Source organism: Trichosurus vulpecula, chromosome 5 (assembly GCF_011100635.1).
Source record: "Trichosurus vulpecula isolate mTriVul1 chromosome 5, mTriVul1.pri, whole genome shotgun sequence".
In the NCBI taxonomy this organism is placed as follows: Eukaryota; Metazoa; Chordata; class Mammalia; order Diprotodontia; family Phalangeridae; genus Trichosurus; species Trichosurus vulpecula.
In genome coordinates, this window is record NC_050577.1 from 150,690,200 (window position 1) to 150,717,958 (window position 27,759).

Here is a 27,759-nt window from a genome sequence, read left to right on the forward strand (position 1 = left end):
CAAACCACTCCAGTACCTCTGCCAAGAAAACTCCAACTGCAGTCATGGAGAGTTGGACACAATTGAACAACAAAAAGGTTGATGTTTAGTAAATCTTGACTCAAGGACTAACAGACTTATAACCATGAATTTCCCATGCCTTTTTAGATTAAAAATAGATTTCATTAAAGCAGCAGATTATTATTTGACATTTTTATTTAAAACTTAACATTGAACATATTGCAGGCAATTATATTTTATTAGAAGCTGTTTCCATTTAAATTAATTCAATTTATAAAAAGTTTTTCATTCCTTTCCTTTAAGTTCCCATGAAGATTCTTTGTTCATTCTTTTTTTAATAATTAAGATTTTTTATTTTTAGTTTACAACACTCAGTTCCACATGATTTCAAGTTCCAGATTTTCTTCCCCCCTCTCCCTCCCTCCCCAAGACGGCATGGAATACAACATATTTTCTAAATATAACTTCACATTGAACTTATTTACACAATAGTCAAGTTGTAAAGGAGAATTATGACCAATGGAATGAATCATGAGAAAGAAGAAACAAAACCAAAAAAAAAATTCGTTCTGTTTATCCTTTTACATGGTTGTAGTTGGTGCATTTCCTTCTTCTGCTGCTTCTTTTTTTAATTTTGTTTTGTTTAAGCTTTGCATTATTTCACCTCCTCATTCCTGGACTATTGCAATAGCCTGCTGGTTGGTCTGTCTCTCTTCACTCTAGTCTATCCTCCACTCCTAAACCAAAATGATCTTCCAAAAGCACAGGCCTGACCATGTCACCCTCCTACTCAATAAACTCCAGAGGATCATGATCATCTTGAGGATAATTACAGTCCTATGTCATTCAAAGCCCTTCATAACATACCAACACCCCACCACCCTTTCCTATCATCTTAGACATTACTTTCCTCCCCTGTGTGCTCTTTGATCTAGTGACACTGGCCTCCTTGCTGTTCCTCAAATTAGATAGGTCATCTCCTGACTCCAGAAATTTTTACTAGCTGTACCTGGAGTACCATCCTTGGTCATTCCCACCTCCTGGCTTTTCTGGCTTCCTTCCCTTGGTTGATTATTTCCTGTTTATCCTTTAGATAGCTTGTTTGTACATAATTGTTTTCATGTTATCTTCCTTACTAAATTGGAATCTTCTCGAGGGCAGGGACTATCTTTTGCCCTACTTTGTATCCCCAGCACAGAACTTTGCACATAGGTGCTTAATAAATGTTTAAGTGTATTACTAAAGTATTTTCCAAATTCCTTTTTATTTTATAACACTTACCATGGTTTCTTTAACCATTACCTTATCCAGATTGTGGCAATTTCATATAACGCTACTATAAAAACATTTTAACAGAGAGACCTCTTTTTGTTTTAGATAACACTTTCAGAGTATATTCCCAACAATGGAATTCTTGCCTCAAAAGGTAGAATTATTTTCGTAACTTTTCCTATGAATTTCCAGTTCATTCTCAAAAAAGATTCCATAGTTTACCAGGCAGCAGCAATTCTTGCAATAATGAATGAAGTGCCTATTTTTCCACAACTCCACTAGCGTTGACGTCATTGTGTTTAATTATTTCTGCCAATTTTATAAGTATGAGGTGGTACCTCAAAGTTGTTTTAATTTATGTTTCTGATTATTAGCGATGGTGAGCATTTTTTCAAGTGATTATTAACAGTCTATTATTTTTCCTTTTGAAAATTGGGTTAATATTGTTAGGTCATTTGTCCATTGTGGCCTAGGAATCACAAACAGTTTTTTGTATGTTTTAAATGTGAATAAAATAGCAAATATTAAGGGAGAATTTGTTAACAAAGCTGAAAATACTTTTAGAACATGCTGTTAAAACAAACTCTAGAATATAATCGGTTGACTTTTTTTCCACTAACTCTTCATTATTCTCATTCATAACTTTTTTTCCTATTTTTTCCTGTATTCAGTATCTTAGAGATTTTAGACTTCTTTCTCTCATTTTTGTCATTTCAATATGCAAGCTTCATACTCAGATTTCTAAATCTCAGAGCTTTAGGTGATCTTAGAACTCCGATGACTTCTTTCTCAGCTGCCAGATATGAATATGACTTCTTTCCCAGTCTCTGTGATTCTGTTAGCTATTCTTTTCTATGTTTTTCTTAATTCAATCATCAGTATATCAGAAACATCTCAAGATGCAAAGAACCAAAACCAAACTTCTGCCATATAAAGTGGCTATATATGATACACATTGTATATAATACACACACACGTATCACTAAACATTTATTAAGTGCCTACTATGTGACAGGCACTGTGCTAAAGGCTGAGGATATAAAAAGAGGCAAAAGACAGTCCTGCCCTCAACGAGCTCATGATTGAATGGAGGATATAATATACAAACAACTGTATACAGGATAAGTAGGAAATAATTAAAAGAAGAAAGGCACTAGAATTAAGAGAGTTTTGGAAAGGCTTCCTGTAAAAGATGGAAGTTTAGTTGGGACTTAAAAGAAACCAGGGAAATCATTAGATAGAGTTGAAAAGAGACATTGCTCCAGGAGTGGAGGCCAGCCAAAGAAAATGCCCAGAGCCTAGAGATGGAGTGTCTTGTTTGAGGAACATCAAGGAGACCAGTGTCACCAAGTCAGAGTATGTAGTGGGAATGAGGTGTAAAAAGACTGAAAGTGTAGAAGGGGCCTAGATCATGAAGGGCTTTGAATATCAAAAAGAGGATATTGTATTTGATCCTAGAGGCAAATAGGGAGCCACTGGAGTTTATTGAGTAGGGGAATAACATGGTTAGACCTGCATTTTTAAGAAAATCATTTTGGTGGCTTGATGGAGGATGGATTGGAGTAGGGAGAAACTTAAGGCAGGAAGACCCACTAGCAGGCTATTGCAGTAATCCAGGCATGAGGTGACAAGGGCTGACACCAGAGGCATGACAATGTCAGAGGAGAGAAGGGGATGTATATTCGAAAGATGTTGAAAAGGTGAAATAGATAGTCTTTGGCAACAAATTGGATATAAGGGGATATACATATAATGTCTAAAAGCACTTTACATAGAAGAGGTTTGGTTATACATATATATGTGTGTATGTATACTATATATTATGCACAGATATATATGCACATATGCATGTATTTTATAATTTTATATAAAATACATATATTTGTATACTTGCATATACATATGTATGCATACATATGTATATATCCATACATATACATGTGCATACATATGTATAACAAATGATATTTTTTATCCCTTCGACACCTACCCACACTTCCCTCTCTATAACTTTTTAAATTATTTATTGATGTTATTTTTCTTCTATGTCTATAATTGCCTGCCTTCTACATAGCTTTCCTTTATAATAAATGCATATAGTGGAACAAAACAAAGCAAGCTATTGACCATGTGTGAACTTGCATGGATCCATCATCTCCCTAGCAAAAGGTAGAAGATATGTTTCATCATCAGTCTTTTGAGGTCAGTGTTTTAGTGAGAATTCTGAGGTCTTTCAAACTTGGATCATTTCACATTACTATAATCATCAAGCAAATTATTTTTTCTGGTTCTGCTCACCTTACTCTGCATCAGTTCAAGTATTATTCCATATTTCTCTAAATGTCATATTTCTGAAGGTCCAACAAATTTCCATTGCATTCATAGGTCACATTTTTTTCCAGCAATTCTCCCCTTGGTAGGCACTTATTTTATCTCTAGGGTTTGTTTTTCTAACCACAATAAAAAAGTACTTTTATAAATATTTTTGTACATATATGTCCTTTCCCTCTGTCCATGACCTCCTTTAGGTACATGCTTAATAGTAGGGTCCCTTGGTCAAAGATTGCATATGATTTAGTTACTTTTTTTTAGCATGATTCCAAATTGTTTCCATAATTCACTGTCCTTTTACAACCCAATAATTTCTATTTTAATTTTTTCTCATCTATGCCAAGCTGATGAGTATGAAATGGAACCTCAGTGTTAAATTTGCATTTCTCTTGTTTTAATGACTCAAAGCATTTCATGTGGTTTGTGATAGCTTGAAATTCTTTATTTGAGAATTCTTTTTTCATATATTTTCCACTTATCTATTGGAAAATGCCTTTTATATTATATATTGTCTAAATTATTCATATAAGTTTATACAACTTGGTCATTAGACCCCTTTATCACAGAAATTTTTCGTGAAAATTTTTTCCCAAATTGTTTCCATTTTCATTCTAATTGCATTTGTTTTGTCCATGCAAAGACTTTCAATTCTATATATATCCTCAATTTCTTAATACTAGAGATTCAGCCCTAAGGACAACTCATTTTTTACTGCCTCTGAGGACACTGTACTACCTAAGTGTTCTCCTGTTTCTCTGAGCAATGGATTAAGCAGCTTTGTAAGATACACTAGACATTTTAAAGAACCTTCCCAACAATGCAATATGGTGATTGTAAGATTTGGGGGGATGCTAATCAGTAGATAGAATGTGCCATGAGGCACATTTTTTCACATCATAAAAAATTTCTAACAGTTAGAACTGTCTACTAATCGAATTGATCATCCTGAGGTATGGAACTCCCTGTCACTGAAAGCATTCAAACAGATGCTATCAATCAGGCATGTGCTGGTAAATATTTAACAACTGGATCTCTGGTGGGGGAAAAAGTATGCACAGCACATTTTTAAGTGTAACCTACATTATTAACATTTTCTGCATCACTTTATTTAGTCTAGACAATCAACAGCACAGTCAAACCCTGATCTGTAGCATTTGCTATTTTCTGAGGTATAAATGTTCACACTGAAAATTTAACATTTGGTTCTCGAAAGCTAGTCTGAGCTATCTCCATGACACCGCTACCTAAGAATATTGTAAAAAGGACTACAAAACTAGAGAGAAAGTTGGACTGAATGAACTCAAATTCATCCATCCAAACCATAAGGTTTTATGTGATAATCTTAGGATGCTCTTCTTCCTGAGAATTAATATCAATATGTTTTGGTTTATATTTATGAATTATTTCGGTGGCAGAATTTGTGACTACCAAATCATTACCCCTATGTGGACTTTTTCTTGATGGTAAATGTTTAATGTCTTACAGAGTACTCTTGCAGTGATAGCAAATGTCAAAAAACTCAACATATGCTCCCTCGTCGTTGGATTGATGTGTTTTGCTTTGCTACTGGGTGGCAAGGAGTTTAATGAAAGATTTAAAAACAAATTACCTGCACCTATTCCTTTAGAAATTGTCGCAGTAAGTCAAGTTTCTATTCAAAATTTTGTTGATATCTTTTGTTTTTACATTGCCTAGATCTCCCCCTTCTATCCCTCCTGCTTCTTCTCAAAGAGCTATCTGTTATAACAAATAATTTTTTAAAGAGGGTGAAGAGAAAAAAAATCAGCAAAACCTGTGAATACATAAAAAAATGGCAATATCTGCAATCTTCCACACCTGTATACCTTCCATCACCTCTTCAAAGGAGTAGGAAAAGGTCTTCTCTCTTATCTTTTCTTTGGGGCCATGTTTGTTCTTTGTACTTTTGCAACATTCACTTTTGTTTGTTTCATGGTGTGATTTTGCTTTCCATATATATTGCTGTGGTGATTACATATATTGTTTCTCAAGCTCTGAGTATTTCATTATATATCAGGTCATATAAGTCTTTCTATGCTTCTCTGTATTCATCATATTTGTCATTTCTTACAGCACAGTAATATTCCATTATAATCATATACCAGGATTCATCTAAGCCATTATCCAGTCAAGGGTCATTTGCTTTGTTTCCATTACTTTGTTACCACAAAAAGTGCTGCTATAAATGTTTTGGTATATATGGAACCTTTAGTTTTAACAACACCTCCTTAAAGTATATACCTAGAGGTGGAATCTCTGGGTATGGACATTTTAGCTGCTTTATTTTTAATAATTCCATATTGCTTTCCAGAAGGGTTGTACTAATTCACAGCTCTACCGACAGTGCTTTTAAAATTTTTTTAACTTAAGTATAAAATAAGAAAAGAAAAAAAAAAAGCATTGCCATGTGCACAGCAGAACATTAGAGATGATTCACAAGAAGGCTTTAATATCCATCTTACAACACCTTCTACACTGACTATTCTCATCTTTTGTCATCTTTGTCCAAGTTTTACCAAATTTTGGGGGTGTGTTTTTAATAAGTAGTTTGCGTTAATGATTTGGAACACTCTTTTATATGGTTGTTAATAGTTTGTAGTCTTTTTGGGAACTGTTTGTTCATATCCTTTGACCACTTATCTATTGGGGAATGGCTTTTGGTCCTATATGTCTTAAATACCAAACCCTTATCTGAGAAATGTGATACAAAGTTGGTGGGATTTTTTTCCCATTCAGTTAAATATTTGGGTTTATTTTTGATGCATTTTGTTTTTATATTAAAACATCACTTTCTGATATATCCCTTCACCAGATTGAACCCTCCCTTGTAATGCAGAAAAATGATTAAACAAAACCAACTGACTGCAGAGACTATATGTAACCTATATGTAACAGCATATATGATATCCTGTGCCTCTTATATAGGAAGAATGGAGATATGTTTCATGATCTTTTCTCTGGGACTTAGACTAGTCATTGAAATAAATCAGAGTTCAGCTGATTGCTGCTGTTTTGATTTACATTCTTGTAGTCATTGCATATATTGTTTTCTTAGTTCTGCTTACTTCATTCTGCATCTTTTCATACATGTCAGCAAGCTAGTTTCAAAGAAATGGCCATGCTCAGTGCATTTGACTCCATTTGTCATGCACTCATTTAAAATTTTGCATAGAAATCACTAAGCATCAATGACTATTTTGTCTTGATGTGGGATATGTTGTCAACTTCTCACTCTTTTTTCTTTTATTTTCTACCTTGCCCCTCACCAAGTGTGACACTCAACATTCAGCAATTCTATGTTAAAACAGTATTATGTTATAGAAAATAAAGATGTGATTTGGCATTAGAACAAGACTGAAGCAAAATCATGGCCTGTGTCAAGTATTTTTTAAGTGCCCACAGAATTCCACTCCCAACCCTTGCCTCTGTGACTGGAGGTGGAGAGAAGATGGGTACAGTCTGCTGATGTGAAGACTTCTAATAGCATCCCTCTTTCCCCTCAGTCCTTTTCCCTAATAACTAGTGTTAGGTGAGACATGGAATTAAAGAGTCTATGGACAGGAAACTCTAGCAGGTACTGGTGAGAGTGAGCCCTCCTTCTGTGCTACAGTTCACTGATTTTCATGGCTGGTACCTAGAGTTCCCTGGTTAGAGTTTCACTTCATTCACTTCACAGGGGACCTTATTTCTGGAAAAGAACTGGCTCAGAGAGAGTACCCCTCTCACGTCACTTTGTGTATATTCTGGTTTATCTTCTGTCCCTGAGGTTTATATGTGTAATTTCCCTGATACAATTTAAGCACCTCAAAAGCAGAGACTGTTTTTGTCTTGGTATCTTTGGCTGCTAGCACAGTTCCTGGCACACGTAGGCATTTTTAATCAATTATGCTTGCTTCTCTTTGCTTGATTGCTTGTTTACTTGACTGATTTAATGTACCCAAGCTGCCACACACCATAACGAAGAGAGAGAATTTTTTTAAAAAGGGCTGCTATTATATAAAAACAGTAAAGTGAGCAGAAAAATTAGAAGATACAATGGCTGAGCTATATCTGTTCTTTTAAGAGTATTATGAATGAAAATAGAGTTGGTCAGACACAAGTTTGGGGGGTTTGTTTCTGCAGCTCTGTATTTTTAACTTTGAAGGTAAACTTGAATGTGTTCCATTTTTAGGTGATAATAGGAACTGGCATTTCAGCAGGATTTAATTTAGAAGAATCATACAAAGTGGATGTTGTTGGATCACTCCCCCTGGGGTAGGGAATATACATTTTTATTTGGAGCTGGAATGGAATGATCAGTGAAAGTATTGTTAACCTATTCTATTGCCTACTAATATGCACTTACAACATAGTTACAGATTATTTCTTTCCCATTTTTTAAAAAGCTTGATTTGAATATAATATACTTTCACTTAAGGGGAAATTCCAGAACTTGTTTTGACCACTTTGTGGTTTTTAGATCTATGTAATCCCCTGAAATCATCTATTGTCTTTTATCTACCACTTTTCTACACATTTGTTACCTTATTTCCTCCTCACTTAATACACAGAGCTCATTATTCTATTGCATCTTTTTTTTCTTCTGAAAAAAAATGGCCCTGAAATATAGAGCAGTACATTTTCTTTGCTGTTGAATTCCAGTGGTCCTTTAGCATCTGGCAATCTCATTCATCCCCAGCTGTTTGATGCCATACAAGAATACCCTGAGGTGTATGGGATATAGAAATGATGTTTTTGTTGCCCAAATTCATTCTTACTCATGGTCAGAAGCCCCAAACGTCTGATTACAATGGTGTTAATATCCCTGACCCAGATAAACTTGAAAGAAGGACTCATAAAATGTTGGCAAAGATTCAGCTGTCACTGACTTAATGGCAGTCATCATCACTCTATTCTTTAGTGTCTGGAGTTCCCAAGATCTTGCACAGCATGCAACCCAACCTGACACAAAAGACTTCCCCAGAGACATAAATCACAAAAAAACACAAACACAGACACTCAGAGAAAGCCAAACAGAAACAACAAATCCCCCAACCCTTTCCAACAAAGTCTTAGTGCTCTGCCACAAAGAGAGTTCACCTAACTCTCTCTCTTTTCTTTCTTCCCAATCACCTTTACAACTACAATAGGCCAACTTCCTGGGAGCCAAAGAATCAGAGAGGCTGATGTCGTTCTTAGGACCCTGACCAGCAGCTGTTATCTTTCTACTCACATATATTTTAAATGCCCAGTTATGGTAGCTTTCATTTTCAACCACGATTCAGGAGAGTGGCATGTTATCTGCTTTGGAATGGCACAAACTACTAAATTAGCATTTCTAATATAACTGGGTTTTGCATAGAAAGAACTTCTTTTCACACTTGGTAAGGAATATCCAATCTTCTTTTTGCAAAACTAGATTAACTGTGTACTTCAAGTTGAAGATTTCATTTATGTACTATGGAAATATTCGTGGATTTGTTGATAGATAGTGCTGCCGATCATAGTTTTCATAACTGGTTTAATGTATACTTAGAGCAGGGCTGTCCAACCTTAGGTTTTTATTGAAACAATAGACAATATATTTTGATTTGCCATTTTAATGAGAGCTCTGCGGTAGCTCGGCTTTGTTTACTAAAGCATTTATGTAAATTTCTATGCTCGTAGGCAGGCTACATGCAGTACTCCCACATTTTGGACAGCCCTGACTTAGAGCATAGGCTTATAGTGTCTAAATGACTGCCAAACTGAATTGAGTTTTCAGAGTTTCTTATATATTCTTTAGTTACATCAGCAAGAAGAATATAATTGGTATTTTACAGCACCAAAAGAAAACATTTACATTTCAAAGGTAAATTTGTAAATTTTATAGCAAGCAAATGAAGAGGAAAGAGACTTGCATGTCAAAGACAATAAAAGAAAAAAACTTATATTAGATCCATTTGTAAATTGATTAACAAACATTAGGAAACCTACTCTAGAATTTCCAACCAGCCAATGTTCATCATGAGAACATAAAGTTAATAAAACTGAGCCATAAATTCTTTTATTCCTAACCAGTTAATCCCTTGGGTTCAATTTTTAGAGGTCTCAGCTAAATTCTACACGAAAAGAAAAGGCTTCAACAGGTTATATGATTTTCTTTAACAATAAAATAGCCATGCTAGATGCAAGAGAAAAGAAATTTTAAAATCTCAAAAGAAGTTAAAATCCTTCTGAATAGTGCTGCTCTCTGCTCAGAGGGCTTCCTCGCCGTGTTATCACGTCCATATTAAAGTAAATTCCCCCTTGCAGGTTATTAGCTCCAGCGACCCCGGATTCCAGCCTCTTCCATCTTGTCTACGTTGACGCTATCGCCATTGCGATTGTTGGGTTTTCAGTGACCATCTCAATGGCCAAAATCTTCGCGGTGAAGCACGGCTACCAGGTTGATGGGAATCAGGTAAAATGATAGCATTTCTAGGGAATTGTTCATAAAAATGCAGGGAGATATTTTATTGGTTTTCAACTACAAAGCCAGATGGACTTTGAAAATATCTTGATCCAAAGATCTGGATAGAGAAGCAGTCTTTCTTGCTTTCCCTTCCATCATTAATGTTTAACAATCATCAGCACGTATTTAGGCAATACTGGAGTTTATATTCTACTTCTAGCTTTAATCACATGTGTGAACTAGTTGTTACTGGTAACCTCATTTTATCACATTAGACTCCACGTGGACTTAGGTTGACACAGGTAGGAACAAGCATTAGGAAAGTGGAACCACTCAGGCTGAATCCATTGCATGTGATGCCCCTTCTTTATCTTGAAAGCTTGAAAAATACTTTCGAACTAGGGCAGAATTTCCTCAAGGGGTCACCAGCTGTCATGCATTGAATGGGCTTTTCCCAAAACTTTTTTCATTTCTACCAGGGAGATCACACCTTGTTCATATTGACCTCTATAGTGTTTGATTTTTAGCTATTCACTCATCAGATGGTTCTATAGTTGTCTTTGTTTTCAACTTTTTGATTATCAGAGCTGCAGTTAATGTATTTGCCTCTTACATGAAAGGCTAGATACAACTAAGGATGGCTGGTACTACTATGGATATTGCAACATACTATGTTCTTGATGAGAATATTCAGATATGTACAAATTACAGTTTTTAAAATATGGATTACAGATGTGATCCTTTAAAAAGGGCAACCCAAAGGACATTACTTTGGAATACAGTCACTGTGGCACATAGTACTGTTGGAATTTAAGTGAACGTAGCAATTTTGTATATGTTTACTAAAATAGAGAATTGTGTCCATTCTGCGGGGACTCTTCAGCAAGAATTAACTTCATTTGTGAAATGATCCTACATTTGAACTTGAGAATGGGGCAGAATGGTGATATGTGCCTCTAACACAGAATAAAAACTCACACTGCTTTTCACCCTCTCCAAGACTGTACTAAACAACTACAGTACCTGAGCTGAGAGACAAGATAGAGGTTTATTGACTAGGCTAACACTTGTCTTTTTGAAGAACTGCTTAGGTTTTCTTTGTCTTGTTTTCGTATGAAAAAGGAACTCATCGCCTTAGGCATATGCAATACCATTGGATCACTTTTCCAAACTTTCTCCATTTCGTGTTCCTTGTCTCGGAGTCTTGTCCAAGAGAGTACTGGAGGAAAAACTCAGGTGTGTATGCAGATGGACTTTAGGGAGTCGTGATTGGGGTGGTAATTATACATTTTAACTTCTCAGTTCTCTCCTGAGCCCCAGAAAAGCTACTCTGCATGCAGAGCCAATGGGTGCTCCATGGAGTTCTACATCTCTAATCAACTTTTGGGGGAGAAGGGATTTAGGGAGTTTACAATGAATCATATAGTTCTGCAGAGGAAGGTGTAATTAGTTGAACTGAACTGAACTGCAGAAAGCTAGCTCTGTAAAGAGGAGCTACCGCCCTCAACTAAATTAGATATTTGTACGATACTCTGATTCTAGCACCTGTGCACCCAAAACTTCAGACGTGGGAAACTGTCATATGCTGTGATGAAAACTTATCCCTGCAGGCAGTGACTAAGTATGGGAGGGATGTCAGCAGCTCTAACACCCATCCAAACTATCCCAACCTCTCATGTGTCTCCAGGCCTGCACCGGACATCTCATGAGGATGGGCTTTCAACTTCCCGTCACCCACTTCGGGCAAGGGTATTTGAAATGGTCAGGGTATTTGAGCATTTCTATCTGTAACCAGGACCCATAAGAGCAACTGAAAATTTTAGACAGGGGGAGGGGGCAATGGGGCTAAGTGATGGTTTGGGTGGCTTCTGAATCCATACTCGTTTTATATCTTTACTGGTAATTTCAAGGTATCCAACAGATGAGATCCCACCTAGTAGCCTGCTTTTCTAGAAACCCCTTCAGTGCATTTTGTCTTATTCAGCTTGCAGGTTGCTTAGCCTCTTTATTGATTCTGTTGGTTATATTGGCCATTGGCTTTCTCTTCGAATCATTGCCCCAGGTATGTATTGTGGCTTTGGCTTGGAGTTTTGTGCATGTGCAGGAAGTTTGCTGTTGGAATGCAGGCCCAGCCTTCCAAGCCTAGATTAGCTAACTGAAAATCTCTCATCATTGTGTGGGAAGTGAGATAGAAATGGGAACGGGGATGAGCAGCATGAGAGAAAGTGATGATGCCAAAGCCATGCACCCTGGACATCAGAAAAGGGGAATGCATGGTTGTGATGTGTTTCAGGCGGTGCTCTCAGCCATTGTGATTGTGAACTTGAAAGGAATGTTTATGCAGTTCTCAGATCTCCCCTTTTTCTGGAGGACCAGCAAAATAGAACTGGTAAGTGGTTATAGACAAATCCATCGTAAAAAATCTACCCAGCCACTAAATATGATATAGGCATGTTAAGAACATTTTAACCTGATAAAAACCTGATAAAAGACATATAAAACTGCTGAACATATACCTGAATTTTCATCCAGATCCTCAAGGTGGAGCTCAAAAGTAGCAACTGATTCAACAGTCTCAGAATAATAATAATTATTGCATAGAAAATGCCAGTACTTTCTAATCTGTGAAGGTGGTGACTTAAAGATCTGATGACATACACAAAATCTATTTGCTACAATTACCTGCACTTAATTCTAAATCAAACAGAGGATGCTTATATTTGCTCCAAGTAAAATGACATATGCCCAATTATTTTCTTCTAATTGTGGTTTCTTGACAACTTATTAATTTGAAATTTTCTCTAAAAGAATTATTACTTTCACCAGCCTCAGACACTTGACACACTTACTAGCTGCATGACCTTGGGCAAGTCACTTAACCCCAATTGCCCTGCCTTCCCCCCTGCAAAAAAAAAAAAGAAGAATTATTACTTTCGGTTACCCAGTAATGTCCTATGACATATACAATCTTCCTTTAACTTTCCAAGTGGTATGTCCCTCATCTAATTGCAAATGTGGCTCATACTTAACACTTCCAGGATGTTTACATTAGCTTAAGATCATAGATCTAACTCTGGAAGGGACTTCAGAGGCCTTTAATCTAACCCTCTCATTTTATGGTTTGGGAAATTCCCCTTTTTCAGTTGAGGCCCCAAGAGGCAAAGTGACCTCCCCTTGTCACATAGCTAATAACCATCAGAAGGAGGATCCTAACTGAGGTCCGCAGTCTCCAGATCCTTCCACTGTTCCACATTGCCTCCTACATTCTACAAATATTAGAAATTGGAAGAACAGTAGTAGAATTTGTTTCGTAAACTGGTTTTTAATACAATTACACTCTGGTTTGCCTTGAAACATTCCAAAAGCTTCCATTAACATCTCACACAGAACCACATCATTTGAACTTTTTTTTCCTGTGATCCCCTTGAAATTGATCTATAAAATATCCATCTCAAACTCTTAAATGAATATGTTAATTGAATGTATTGATAAATTTTAAGATGCAGAACACTAACCTTTTCTTCATATAATCTCCCTAGAAGAGAGAATAAGATATAGGAAAAATTACTATATGTGGGTGTGTGTATGCTCAAGAAATATTATTGCCTAACAGAAGAAAAATATTTCATGGTCATTCTGAATCTGCCTACATGCTGTTTGAAAATTCTCCCTAAAACACCTATGTGAAGGCCTAGAAGAGAAATCTCCCTACTTAGAAAGTACACATGCTATGTTATTCAATGTATGGATGAGAATTTTTTATTTTCAAACATATTTTTAGAAAAAAAATTTAAGTGATTGTTAAGTGAGTATATAATAGAGGTAATTAGGGGATAGTATTGTGAGAAAAGTAACTGAAAGAATTATGAATGTGCTGTCTAGGCAGGGATGTTAAATTAACTGATCACCCTTTTATTAATTATTTTTTTATAATTATTGGGTTTTTTAAATTATTTTAACACAAGGCTTTCTTGTTTTGGTTTAGACTATTTGGCTTACCACTTTTGTTTCCTCCCTGTTCCTTGGATTAGACTATGGTCTGATTACTGCAGTGATAATTGCTCTGATGACTGTAATTTACAGAACACAAAGGTGAGTTGGGTAGCAGGTCTACATGTGGATGTTGTTATACTATATTTAAAGTTAAAATTTTAATCTTATACTGTAGTCTAAATATGGAGTGAAATCAGAGCCCTTTGATTATTTTCATTCAGTCTAAACAAAAAGCAGAAATGGGGGGGGGGGTATACACACACACCCAGACACACACACACACACATTACATATATATATACATATATATATATATAGTGTGAGAAGGGGAGAAGAGCCAGGTAAGACTTGTTGGAATTCAGATCAGTTCAACAAATAGTTGAGTACCTATTATATGCCAGAAACTATGCCAGGCTCTTCAGGGAGTACAAAATGGGCAAGACACAATATCTGCCCTCAAGCAGGTTATAATCTAATAGGAATTTATTCTCTATTAGAGGTAGTAAAACAAGTACGTACATAACTAGAATATGAGCAGGTAGTATTAATTGTCATACGAATAGGACAAAGTTCTACAGGGACTTACATAACACCGATAATTATAAGGAACTGAGAAACTTTTATGAAGGAGAAGGCTAAGTCCCGTAGAATAGTAGAATGCAGATAGAAAGAAATTGGTGGAGAGCATTCCGGGCAGGATGAAGAGTATGAGAAAAGGTTTGGAATTGGTAAAGCATAGTTCGTGTTTGTGAAACAGTGGGAAGTATAGTTTACCTGAAACATGCAGGGAAGTTAGAGATGAAGCTGAAAACGTAGGTTAAAATAAGAGTTTGAAGGTTTGTTGTTGTTTCACAGAAGGAGGGCATAATCAGAGTGGAGCTTCAGGGAGCCTAATCTACCAGTATAGCTAAGGTAGATTAGATAGAGGAAGGGAGGAAGGAAGGAGGGAAAGAAGGAAAGGCTAGAGGAAGGAAGGAAAGGAGGGAAGGAAGGAAAGGATAGAGGAAGGAAGGAAAGAAGTAGGAAAGGAAGGAACGGATAGAGGAAAGAAAGGAGGGAAGGAAGGAAAGGATAGAGGAAAGAAGGAGAGAAGGAAGGAATAGAGGAAGAAAGGAAAGGAGGGAAGGAAGGAAGAAAGGAGGGATTAGGGGGAAGAAGGAAGAAAGGGAAGGAGGGAGGAAGGAAGGAAGAAATAGAGGAGGTAGTAAAAAGAGGGGAGGAGGGAGGAAATAAACATTTATTAAGCGCCTACTACTGTGCTAAGTAATTTACAAATATTGTCTCATTTGATCTCACAACACCCCAGAGATGTAGGTGCTATTGTTATCCCTGTTTTTAGTTGAGGAAACTGAAGCAGACAGAGGTTCAATGACTTGCCCACACAGTGGTGAGTCTCTGAGGCTGGATTTGAACTCAGGTCTCCCTGACTCCAGTCCTAGTGCTCTATCCACTGCACCTCAGTGGACATTAGCAATTTCAAGAAAAGAAAGCATACATTTAATGAGGTTTTGTTAAAGGAATGCCCTTTGTTAGACCATGTGTCCCAACATTTGGTTTGGAAAATAGGCTTTTGCAGTAGAGACAAATAATGAGCTCGAGAATGTCAGCAATAGGATGAATTCGAGACACAGTGGGACAGAACTTGCCAGATTAATGAGAGAAGTCAAAGGTGAATCTGTGGTAAAAATCCCAGCCTAGGTTATGTGGAGAATGATAGGGCCATTAATAGAAGAAATGGGGATGACAGGAAGAAGAATGTATTTAGGGGCAAGATGGTAAGATTTATTGGAACATGCTAAATTCAAATTTCTGACCAGGGTAGTGGTGCAGGAGGCAGTTGGAAACAGGAAACCGGCATTGAAAGAGAGATCTGTTTTGAAGATATAGATTTGGAAGTCATCCACATAGAGAATAGAAGTAGTGAAGGTGAAGTTTGGAGTGCCAAAAACAAAACAAAAAAATTAAAAAAAAAAAAGATGGCCTCATTCTTCCAGGGGACGCTATCTCAGGGATGGCAAGCCTGCAGCATTTTATTAAGGAGATTTGTTCTGTGAAGTTTGGATTCAGTCAAAGGGCTGCACTTGAGGACCTAGAGGGCCACACATGCCCTCGAGGCCGCAGGCTCCCCACCCGTGAGTCTTATCTCATACCATCTTCAGTTTCCTTCTGTTCCTTAATATCAAAAGACCCTAGTTAAGAACAAAATAGCTGTCATCATTAGCAAGCTCATTGTAGTCCTAGAATTTACTGATTCATTCTTAACTTAGACACTAATTCTTACCATTCGCTTTGATCATTCTAATTCCTGATACTCATGAAGTAAAAATAGATGATCTTTACCAAGTATTTCCCGGTCTTTGTTTCCCACACCCACAAACTTTCTCCCTTCTCCTTTAATTTGTACTTCTTGAGAATAGTCTTTCTCACTGAAGTTCAGTCATTTATAGCTACATCTTTGTAGTGATGTATGGATTAACCCACATATTATCTATAACAAATTCATTAATAAATCCATTCATTCAACTGAAGGTGATCTCTCTCTCTCTCTCTGTCTCTCTCTCTCTGTCTCTCTCTCTCTCTCTTTCTGTCTCTCTCTCCCCCCACCCCCTCCTACCTCCCCCTCTCTTTTTCTTCCTCCCTCCCTTCCTCTCTCCTCAAATATACTAGGAATTCTTTATCTGGATATCTTCTTTGCCTCAATTATATGCTGCCTTGTATCAACTGTGCGGCAATGGTTCAGTTGAATAACTGAGTGATTTCAACTAAATTCATAATAATCACCTACTAAGTTGAAAGTTCCATGAGGACAGGGATCGTGTCACACCTGAATCCCTTAACTCGGAGTTAAAAGCCATTCCACAGTATATCTATAGTTCCATTTTACTTCTCAAGAAATATTTATATACTGTGTTCTTCATGTTGAGTAGGATATCAAAAAATATAATAATGATTCCTGCCTTTCAGGAGCATATAATCTCCTTGGAGAAACAAAACATAAACACAGTTAAATAATAATATAATCCAAAATAATTTTCCCAGTACACAATTCTGATGTAATCCTGCTCAGATACTTTCAGTGGCTCCCTATGGCCTGTGGGATAAAAGACAAAGGCCTCAACTGAGCATTTGTCTCCCTAAAAGTCTGATTCCAACCTACTCATTCAACATGATTTTATACCACTCCTCTTCCATGAGTCTATGTTTTCTCAACTATACTACTAACTTTCCTCTGAATTCAGCCTACACCTGTCTGTGTCTTGGCATTCACACAAAGTATGTCCCATGTCTGGAATTCATCACCTCTGCATCTCTACCTTTTGAAATCCATTTCTTTCTTCAAGGCCCAGCTTGAGTCTTCTTCATGAAGTTTTTCCTCAATCTCACCCCCCATCCTTTCATTCCTGGAAGTGTTATCTTTCCCTTTGTATTTTCTTATAGCACATTTCTGGATCACACCTTCACCTATATCATTCTATACCTTGTATCATACTTTGTGTGTGTGTGTGTGTGTGTGTGTGTACACAAATATGAGGACAGCATTACTGGATTTCAGAGTATGGGGAAGGGGGTGATGGAGTGGAAGAGGAGACAGTGAATTCAGTTTAGGATGTCTGCTTTAAAGGATAAAGAGAATCCAACTAGAGATGCCCTTGGGTCAACTGATGATTCAAGGCTGGTACTGAAGTAAAAAGCCAGCACTAGAGCTGATAGTTTAGAGAGTTGTGTCTTATTGATCTCAGGTCCAGGGCTCTATCTACCTGGCTGCCTCTGGGATGACAACAAGCAGATGAAGTAGCAAATGTTAGTGAGTTTCAGCACCTCCTCACTTGTCTTCCTCCTACTATGAGTTTTTACTTCTCTTTCCAGATCTATTAGCAGAGACTTTATGACTCAGTACTCAGGGTTATTTTTTTTGGAGGGGGCAGGCAGGGCAATTGAGGTTAAGTGACTTGCCCAAGGTCACACAGCTAGTAAGTGTGTCAAGTTCCTGAGGCCGGATTTGAACTCGGGTCCTCCTGACTCCAGGGCCGACACTCTACTCACTGTGCCACCTAGCTGCCCCCACTCAGAATTCTTTATGCTGTTTCTCCCTATCTTGGAAATGAGAAAGACACTGTCCTTTTAAATCCATATGATTTGGCAGATATGGAAGGGTATTCTGAAGGAAATAATATCCATTTCTCTTGGCATTTTTCATCCCTCATTCTTTTATTCCCTCAAGACAGGTTCTAATTTTTGCATTGCAATTAGTATTTTTTATCAAACAGTTCTTTAGTACCCAGCATTCAGCCTAGAGATAGACTTATTTATGAAAAGGGATAGGAGTTTCAAAATCTAAAAATACTAGGTTATAACTTTTTAAAAATACATTTAAACAGATTTTTTTCAGGTTTGCAAAGCACTTTATTTTCTTTTTTTTAAAATTAATTTATTTATTTTTAGTTTACACCACTCAGTTCCACAAGCTTTTGAGTTCCAAATTTTCTCCCCTTCCCTCCCCAATTCCCTCCTCAAGATGGCGCACAATCTGATATAGGCTTTACATAAACATTCACATTAAACATATTTTCACATTAGTCATATTGCAAAGAAGAATTATAACCAATAGAATGAACCATGAGAAAGAAGAAACAAAACAAAACAAAAAAAAGAGAGAGCAAATAGTATGCTTCCATCTGTTTTCAGACTCCGTAATTCTTTCTCTGGATATAGATAGCACTTTCTATCATGAGCCTTTTAGAGTTGTCTTAGAACCTTGCATTGCCGAGAAGTAAACAGACTTTAATAAGATTTTTAAGGAGAATTTTCCCCACATTCTTGACAGATGTCTTTTTCTTTTTGTTTTTTCCTGTGGAACCTTGTTTAGAGGGAGGCATAACTAGACCTTGAAGTATAGGTAAGATTTTGGCTAGATGGAAAGAAGATGAGAAATGATGCAACATAGGGAGAATAACATGAGAAAAAACTTGGAATGAAGAATGAACGGAGGTGTTCACAGTACAGTAAAACTGGCACAGCCAGAGGAGGGGAATGTTCCTGTTGAGCAATAGTGGGAGAAAAGGTGGTATGGCTAGGGTGAGAGCAGGCTATGCCAAATTTGGAGTTTCTCCTGGGGAGCAGTAAGTGCTAGAGGTTGTTTTTTGGTTTTGTTTTTTAGTAAAGAAGTATCACAAGTGTGTTTTGCAAAGTTAATTCAGTGTTAATTACATTCGTTCAGTGTCAATATATAGGATGAATTAGAGGGAAAATGAGACTAAAAGGAGAGAGGTCTTTCCTTTACTAAGAGGATTCCCACTCCTCCATCTAAGCAGTATAGCAGGAAGGCAGAATGGAGTCTTAATCTTTTTATGTCATGGATATTTAGTACTATAGTGAAGTCTGTGGATCCCTGAATAATGACTTCAAAGGCATAACATAAAATATATGGGATTACAAAGGAAAACAATTACATTAAAATATTGTCCTCAAAAAAAATTTTTTTAAAGACAAGTTTACAGACCCCAGGTTTTGAAAACCTGGCCTAAGACATAGAGTATAGACTAGGGAGCCAGAACTGGAGTTGTACCATGGCCAGATCTGACCTCCACATGATTGTGCACTTCTCTCTGCCTCATATGTCTCCTGTCTTTTGCATTCTTGGGGAGACTGTAAGAACCTATGTGTTCTCCAAAGGACTCATGATGGAGAGAGCTATCTACATCCAGAGAAAGAACTATAGAGTCTGAATGCAGATTGAGGCAAACTATTTGCTCTCCTTTTCTTTTTCTTTTGTTTTTTTCTCTTTTGTTTTTGCTTTTGTTTATTTGGTTTTGTTTCTTCTTTCTCATGATTCATTCCATTGGTCATAATTCTTCTTTACAACTTGACTATTGTGTAAATAAGTTTAATGCAAAGTTAGATATATAGAAGATATATCGGATTCCATGCCATCTTGGGGAGGGAGAAAATCTAGAACTCAAAATCATGTGAAACTGAGTGTTGTAAACTAAAAATAAAAATCTTAGTTTAAAAAAAATAGCCTATGTGTTAGTGAGCTAGAAGTTACGTTGTGTTTTGGATATTCTTTGAAAAGATCAGACAAAGCTTTGTGTAGCAGATAAAGGTTTGGAGTCTGGATGACCTGGGTAAGTCACTTAAACTCTAAAATTATAAGTTACTAAAGAGTTACAAATCTGCATGGTAAAGGGATTTTCCATACACTGAATACTCCCTAAATGAGGGGTGGGGAACCTGCAACCTCAAGGCCACATGTGGCCCTCTAGGTCTTCAAGTGTAGCTCTTTGATTGAATCCAAATTTCACAGAACTGATCCCCCTAATAAACAAATTTGTTCTGTAAAACCTGGAATCAATCAAAAGGCCACACGCAAGGACCTAGAAGGCCACTTGTAACCTCAAGGCCATAGGTTCCCCACCCCTGTAAAACCAATGAAATCCCAGCATTAGGCCCAAAAAAGGAAGGAAAAAAAAAACCTGTGTAATTATCAGGTATTTCTGGGCTTGTTAACATTGTGATCCATATGTATAAAAACTGTTTCCTTTTCTTCACTGTGATGATACCATAATTTGCTTTCTCTTTTTTCCAGTCCAACCTACACAGTTCTCGGTCAGCTTCCCAACACGGATGTATATATTGATATAGATGCATATGAAGAGGTAGGAGCTTCTTCTACACCTTTCCTTCAGTACATCCTCCACTGGTATAGATCACAACTCCTTTAAGTCCTCATGGATGATCCTTTTGAGTTGACTCTACCAAAATACAGTTCACCACCTGGTAGCCAACCTTATGGTGATAAGACCCTATAAATTTAGTGAAGCTGGTCCTACAGAGGACAGACACAGGATGCATTGTTGTAGCAACAATGTTACTTGCAGCTACCGTGGCTGTGTAAAGCCAATAACACCAGCACATAGGAGGGCTGTTAGCACAGGTTCTTTGATCTGCTTTTCTGAGGAAAGCAACTTTAAGGGGTTAACAATCTTACTTTAATTAAACATACATGTATCATTCACTTAGCTCAGGGGAAAAAGTCAGCACCCTGAACTTCAGAGAAAACACAAACAGAAATTACAAGCAGAAATTATGTAAACAGAGCAAAATAACACAAATCAATAGACAGGCTTCTAGTCATCTGACCAAGACATTACATACGTAGTTACCAGAGAGAGAAGCACCAATATCTGGGTTTTTCAAAGCTGGAGGGCTTAATGGATACCCAGAGTCTAGTCTGGTCAAATCACAGGACACTGTTCCAGTGAGTGAGCCACAAAGCAAAATGCTAACCTCTGAGTATATACATGCTTCTTCAGGGTCAGAGGGTGTCATAACCGTGCCACTCAAACCCATGTGACTTAAGCAGGTCATCAAAACTCCCAATTCAGTCAAAGACTCTTGATTGAAACAAAGGCAAGACTCAAAGGCACTTGATTGCCTTAGTGCTGAGAAGCACTCCAAAACAAAAGACAACAAAAAAGTCCCACTTTGCTTTCCATTACAGTTGTGAAGCCTGGACTCAAAGCTGTAACTGCCTAAGAAAACCTGCCAGAACTTTTTCTCTGATAAACTTTAAGGAACTCAAGATATCACTTCCACACCACAATGAGGCATCAGATCAGGACTCAAGTGAAAGCTAACATTTCAAATGATTAATAATAGATCAGATCAGGACTTGAGTGAAAGCTAACATTTTAAATGATGAATAATAGATTTATAATAATATATTTAAATTTTAAGATTTACAGAGTACATTTTCCACAGCAAATTTATAAAGCAAATAAACTAAACCATATAGTTATTATTTTCCCCATGTTACAGACAAGAAAACTGAAGTGCAGACAGGTTGTGACTCATACGTAATCATATGCGCGCGTGCACGCGCGCACACACACACACACACACACACACACACACACACACCACCAGTAAGTTGGTAAACTATAAAAGCCAGAATTCATATCTAGCCCACCAAGTCTAGAAGTCTTTTCACTACACCATGAAGTCTACATAGTCCCTACCCATAGCACTGCCAATACTGAATTTTATTATTTTTACTTAGTTCTGTTAATTCTGTAGATATGTAGTGATACCTTACAGTTTCTTTTACATTTTCATTTCTCTAATTGCCAGAGGTTACATTTCCCCATATGATCTGAGAGTGTAAACTGTTGGTGTTTTTTCACTGGTGCAATCCATTGTGCTATTAAGTTATCCTTAACTATTTATACAGTGATCTAATAATATATAGGAATGTAATTGGGTTTTGTGAACGTATATCCTGCAGCTTTGCTGAACTTATTTACCTCTAGTAAATTTGAGATTAATTTCCTTAACACATATGCGTGTGCATGCACACACACACACACAAACACACATCACATGTATGAGCAGCTAGGTGGTGGTGGACACAGCACTCGGTCTGAAGGTGGGAAGACCCGAGTTCAAATCCAGCCTCAGACACTTTCCAGCTCTGTGACCCTGGAGAAGTCACTTAATTCTATTTGCCTCAGTTTCTTCATCTGTTAAATTAGGTAGAGAAGGAAATGGCAAGTCACTCTTTTTGCCAAGAAAACCCCAAACAGGACCACAGTCGGGCACAACTGAATTACTTGAACGACAGTATCATACACACACACACACACACACACACACACACACACGCATGGGCACACATGCACATATATGTATATATACACATACACATGTATACACATATGTGTATATGCATATGCACATATACACGGGTATATACATATGCACAAATACATGTGTGTACTTATATACACTATATATATATATATATAAAAATGTATATTTATCTCTAATTTCATACTTTTTATTTCTTCTTTTATAGCTATGGCCAACATTTCTAGTATTACTTTAGATTAGCATAGCCCACATAAAAAGTTCTTCTCCACTAGGTTGCATTGAAGTGACTCTGAGTTATGCAAGAAAAAACAAGTTTTGGCAGATTCTTCCAAGCTTTGAGTAGTATGCCAACAACAGACTGTGTTCACTACCAGAGGACCAACCTAACTAAGGATAAAAAGGCTCATCACCACTCATTTAGCCAACTAAATGATGAATTATTTGGCCATAACAAGCCATATTTACTACGTTAAATAGGAATGATGACAACAAATCCTTACCTTGCTCTTGTTTCTCTATTAAATATGGTTGATTGTTTTTAAATGCATATACTTAATTAATGTTAGGGGGAAAAACCCTCCATGGTTTCATTTTGAAAGTATGTTGAATTGTATCAATTTTCTCCACATCTATTATAGTAAGTATATAATTCTAAATATTTTTCTCACTGTGCTGAATTAAATAATTCTTCTTTATGTATGCCAGCCTTGTATTCTAGGGATAAACCTACTTAATCAAAATATTCAATATTTTTAATGTATCGGATTTTGTTTGCAAAAGTTATATTTAAGATTTTTTCACCTTCCATGTATTTTAATTCCTGTTTCATACTTTTACATTTTATTTTTAGGAGACCACTTCTTGAAGCAGGCCACTTTCATATTTTCTTACTTGTTTTCTCTGCGTCCAAAATAATAGGTTATATCACTACCAAACTTGCCTTTTCTTTTAAGTTCTTAGTTAGCACAATGCCTGGCACATCGTAAGCACTATATAAATATTAGCTGTTACTATTTTATTTATTATTATTATTATTTTATATCATCCACTATTTTTTGGCCAAGCTTTACCAGATTAATGTTGGTTGGTTGTTGTCCTTCATTCTGGAAGAGGACAAAAATGACATCACTATGTTCGAATCAAGTTACAGTGTGTCTTACTGTGGCTGATCAGACCAATGTGCACTCAGAAGGCTCTATCACAGGTTGGGCACAAACGGTCCCTATGAACATTTGGGGTGGATTCTCTAAATTTGTGCATCCCAAATTTCTTTTGAGCTACTTCAGTCCAGCTTTGCTCATAGAGCACAGCACCTTCTCTGATGAGGGTGCACCGTGCTGGGTGGTCCTGTGCCAGTGTCTCCCATGTCACACATTCAATTCCAGAGTTCTTAAGAGAGACCTTGAGAGTGTCCTTGTATAGCTTTTTCTGACCACCATGTGGGCACTTGCCTTGTGTGAGTTCTCTGTAAAATAGTCTTTTAGGCAAGCATACCTTAGGCGTTTGAATATGGCCAGCCCATCAGAGTTAAGCACTCTGCTGTAGAGTCTGAATGCTTGGCAGTTTAGTTCAAGAAAGGACCTCAGTGTCGGCACCTTATTCTGCCAGGTGATCTTCAGAATCTTCCTAAGACAATTCAAATGAAAGCGATTCAGTTTCCTGGCATGGCACTATATGGATCTAGGTACCAAATGTTGATTTATTACCATATTTGCTGATATGGTAATGAAATGAATTGAGGAGATTATGAAAGAATTCAACCAAAAGATACTACCTTGATAGACATCTGGAAACATCCTATTGATTGTGCTCTAAAGGTCCTTGGCAATTATTTGATGTACATATGTAGGTAATGATCCCTTAGAGTGGGTATTTTTTAAAGTATACACATAGATTTGTTTTCAGGTGTCATTTGTTCAGTGAAAAATGTTACAAGTTTTGACTTTAAAGACTCTTAGTCCAGGGGGTTTATTACAGAACATTACTATCATTTTGGACAGGGGATGGTCTATAGGTCAAAGTGAGAAACTTCCTTTTCCATTCCTAACTTGTCTATACCTCAATTTCCACTTCTTTAAAATGACAACAAATACAGTGTTAATGAATATTCACAGCATCATGAGAATGGGTGGGAAACTGATGTGTATTTGTGTCTTTATTCTTTTGACTTCAGAGTATTGCTATAATAACATTTTGTAGCTGTGTAATAATTTGTGAAACTATTCTTTTCCTCTTCCATTTTAATAGTTAATGATGGCCTTGAATTTGAAAATCCCCTTTCTTCTGAAGATCCCAAAGTCCCTTGTTCTTTAGAACAATGTTTTGTGACTGACATAAAGTTCTTGGAATTTCTTTGAAGAAAATCTTAGAAAAAAATATCAGGTGTTAAAGAATAGCATTGGTGTTTACAATTGTTCATTATATCCCTATAATATAGAAAAGGCCCAAGAATTGTGAGTTATATTCCTAGTTTCTAAATTGTGTCCCAACGTGTAAAGAAGCGTCTATAGGAGCTCCATAAAATGAGTATGATAACATCAAATGGTTTTATGTATCTGCCCCATCCCCTTTATGCAATTATATTACACCAAGATTTGGAATTTTGAGACATGAAAAGCCAATCAGATTGGTCCTATGACTTTAAAAAGGTTTGAAAATACAGGTTAGAGAAACCTATATTTCTTTAGGGAAGTGTTACTATTCTTAGAACTATGTGAGACAAAATTATTGAGTGTGTGTATATATAAAGAAAACACACACACACACATACACACATGTATATGTAGCATAATGGCAGTAACACTGATATAGTGTATTCAAGGTCCTTCTTTCCCATTCTTCTCCTTCCTACCTACTTTGAATCCAGTCATTTTTCTCAGTTCATTTGGTTCTCCTTTCTCTTTGCTTAAAACCAACTTTCACAACTTCTTCCTCCTCTTCTAGTTTTCTTTCTGCCACATTCAATTCCTCAATTATGTTTTTGAGAAAAAGAACAAAATGAAAAAGATATGAGGAAAATCAACCCTTTCAACCATTCTAAAGCTTTTTGTTTTTCGCAGTATTAATTTCTCTCAAATATGAATTGAACAGGGAGAGATTTTGAACTTCACAGAATAATGATTAACATGATTCCAAGACACTTAACTGTTTTGGGTAGAGTTGGGAGAGGGAGAAACTGTCGTTGTTAATTCTGAAATGAGTATCTTTGAGTATAATAATATTTTATCCCTCAGGTGAAAGAGCATCCTGGGATAAAAATATTCCAAATAAATGCCCCAATTTATTATGCCAACAGTGACTTGTACAGTAGTGCACTAAGCAGAAAGGTGAGTAAAAGAATCTTTTTAGAAGTTCTTGCTGTTGCAATGGTTTTCTCCTTTTTCTGCTTATATTAAAATTTTATACAGTATGCCCAGGATGCCGAATAGCAAGCACATGCTTAGAGGGGGTACATTCTAGAGATTCTCCTCATATAGAGGAATCCTGTACAAATGATAAAGACTTATGCACAAAAGGAATTTGTACCCAATAAAAAATATTTCAGACAGCTGCCAAAGTTTTTTCTCCAAAGGTTTTCTCTTCTTCAATGCTATTTCAGTTCCTATGATCATATCTGGAAGAGACTCTCTATTAGTTACTAATCTTTGGTTTTATACCTTGTACCAAGTGATTTCAAAGCAGTAGTGTGCCCAGGGTTCAGGTCGGGAATCAGGACATAGCTGAACCTGTGAAGAGTTGTCAGAGTGGGAAACTATGAATCCACAAATCTGGAGGGTTTCCAAATGTAGAATGAGGTGCCCTTTTACCTTTGTTGTTGTTCAGTTGTTCACTTGGGTCTGAGTCTTCATGACCCTGTGGATTATAGCACTCCAGTGGGGTTTTCTTGGCAAAGACATTGGAGTAGTTTGCCATGGCCTTCTCCAGTGGGTTAAGGCAAACAGACGTTAAGTGACTTGCCCAGGGTCACACAGCTAGTAAGGATCTGAGGTCACATTTGAACTCAGGTCTTCCTGACTGCAGGTCCAGCATTCTATCCACCAAGCCACCTAGGTACCTCCTTTTACCTTACCCCGCCAGCCCCACCCCCACTAAATCATGCCTTCACCTCCCATAGAAGTAATGGTAGTCATTTATTGTACACTAATGCTACATAGTAAGAAAGTGGCCAACAAAAGACACACTAATCACCTTTTTTTATAGCTCTCTAAATGTATCTGAAGGGCAATCAGTTTTTTTTTAATTAGTATTATCAACATAATCTCCACCCTCTGAAGGAAAGTTGCACAAGCCTGGAGTCAGGAAGACCTGAGTTCAAATCCAACCTTAGATACTTACTAGCTCTGTGACTGTGCGGAAGTCACTTAACCCTGTTTGCCTTAGTTTCCTCATCTGTAAGATGAGCTGGAGAAGGAAGTGGCAAAGCACTCCAATATCTTTGCCACCAGAACCCCAAAAGGGGTCATGAAGGATTGGACAAGACTGAAATGACTGAACAACAGCAATTTAAATCGAGTTCCCTTTGAGAAAGGTTAGAATGGTCAATCTAGGTGGGCCTTTGGTAGCCTGGAAGCAGATGTGCATATACATTTAATGTTGCATTTCCTTAAAGACAGGAGTTAACCCAGCAGTTATAATGGGAGCAAGGAGAAAAGTCCTGAAGAAGCATGCCAAGGAGTTAGGGACCAAAGGCAAACCCAAATCTTCGGTTGTCAAAGTTGTGAGTAGTCAATAAATTACTTTCTACCTTCTTGATCTGAAATGTTTCTTTATTAAGCTACACAACATACAGCTTCTAAAAAAGGGATGAGAAAGAATTGATGTTTTATAGTGAAGATATTTGCTAAAGATAGTTAAACAAGGAGTGAGATAAGCTTTTTACACCAGCATGCTCTTTAAATTCCTGTCCATCCATTAACATGATTCAGGAGTCACCTTTGCAGGAAGTATTTTCTGAGGACCTTGCTTCATCTAGGACCTCACACACTATGTGGCTTGCTCTTCTCTGATGCGCTTAGGTATGATTTTATATTACAGGTATTTGTGCATCTATCACTATACTCTGAGCTCCATGAAGGCAGAGACCT

The 27,759-nt window shown here is 37.0% G+C and overlaps 1 protein-coding gene across 1 annotated transcript in view; it reads left to right on the top strand.

The window, feature by feature from the left end:
• SLC26A5 (solute carrier family 26 member 5) overlaps positions 1 to 27,759 on the top strand; it is a 69,777-nt gene that overhangs the window by 38,317 nt on the left and 3,701 nt on the right. The window contains exons 8-17 of the mRNA XM_036759982.1: positions 5,089 to 5,241; positions 7,793 to 7,875; positions 9,895 to 10,042; positions 11,156 to 11,269; positions 12,018 to 12,095; positions 12,327 to 12,422; positions 14,019 to 14,125; positions 20,613 to 20,682; positions 25,909 to 26,001; positions 27,285 to 27,392. Coding sequence (XP_036615877.1) covers positions 5,089 to 5,241; positions 7,793 to 7,875; positions 9,895 to 10,042; positions 11,156 to 11,269; positions 12,018 to 12,095; positions 12,327 to 12,422; positions 14,019 to 14,125; positions 20,613 to 20,682; positions 25,909 to 26,001; positions 27,285 to 27,392 — 1,050 coding nt within the window. The remainder of the gene's footprint in view (positions 1 to 5,088; positions 5,242 to 7,792; positions 7,876 to 9,894; positions 10,043 to 11,155; positions 11,270 to 12,017; positions 12,096 to 12,326; positions 12,423 to 14,018; positions 14,126 to 20,612; positions 20,683 to 25,908; positions 26,002 to 27,284; positions 27,393 to 27,759) is intronic.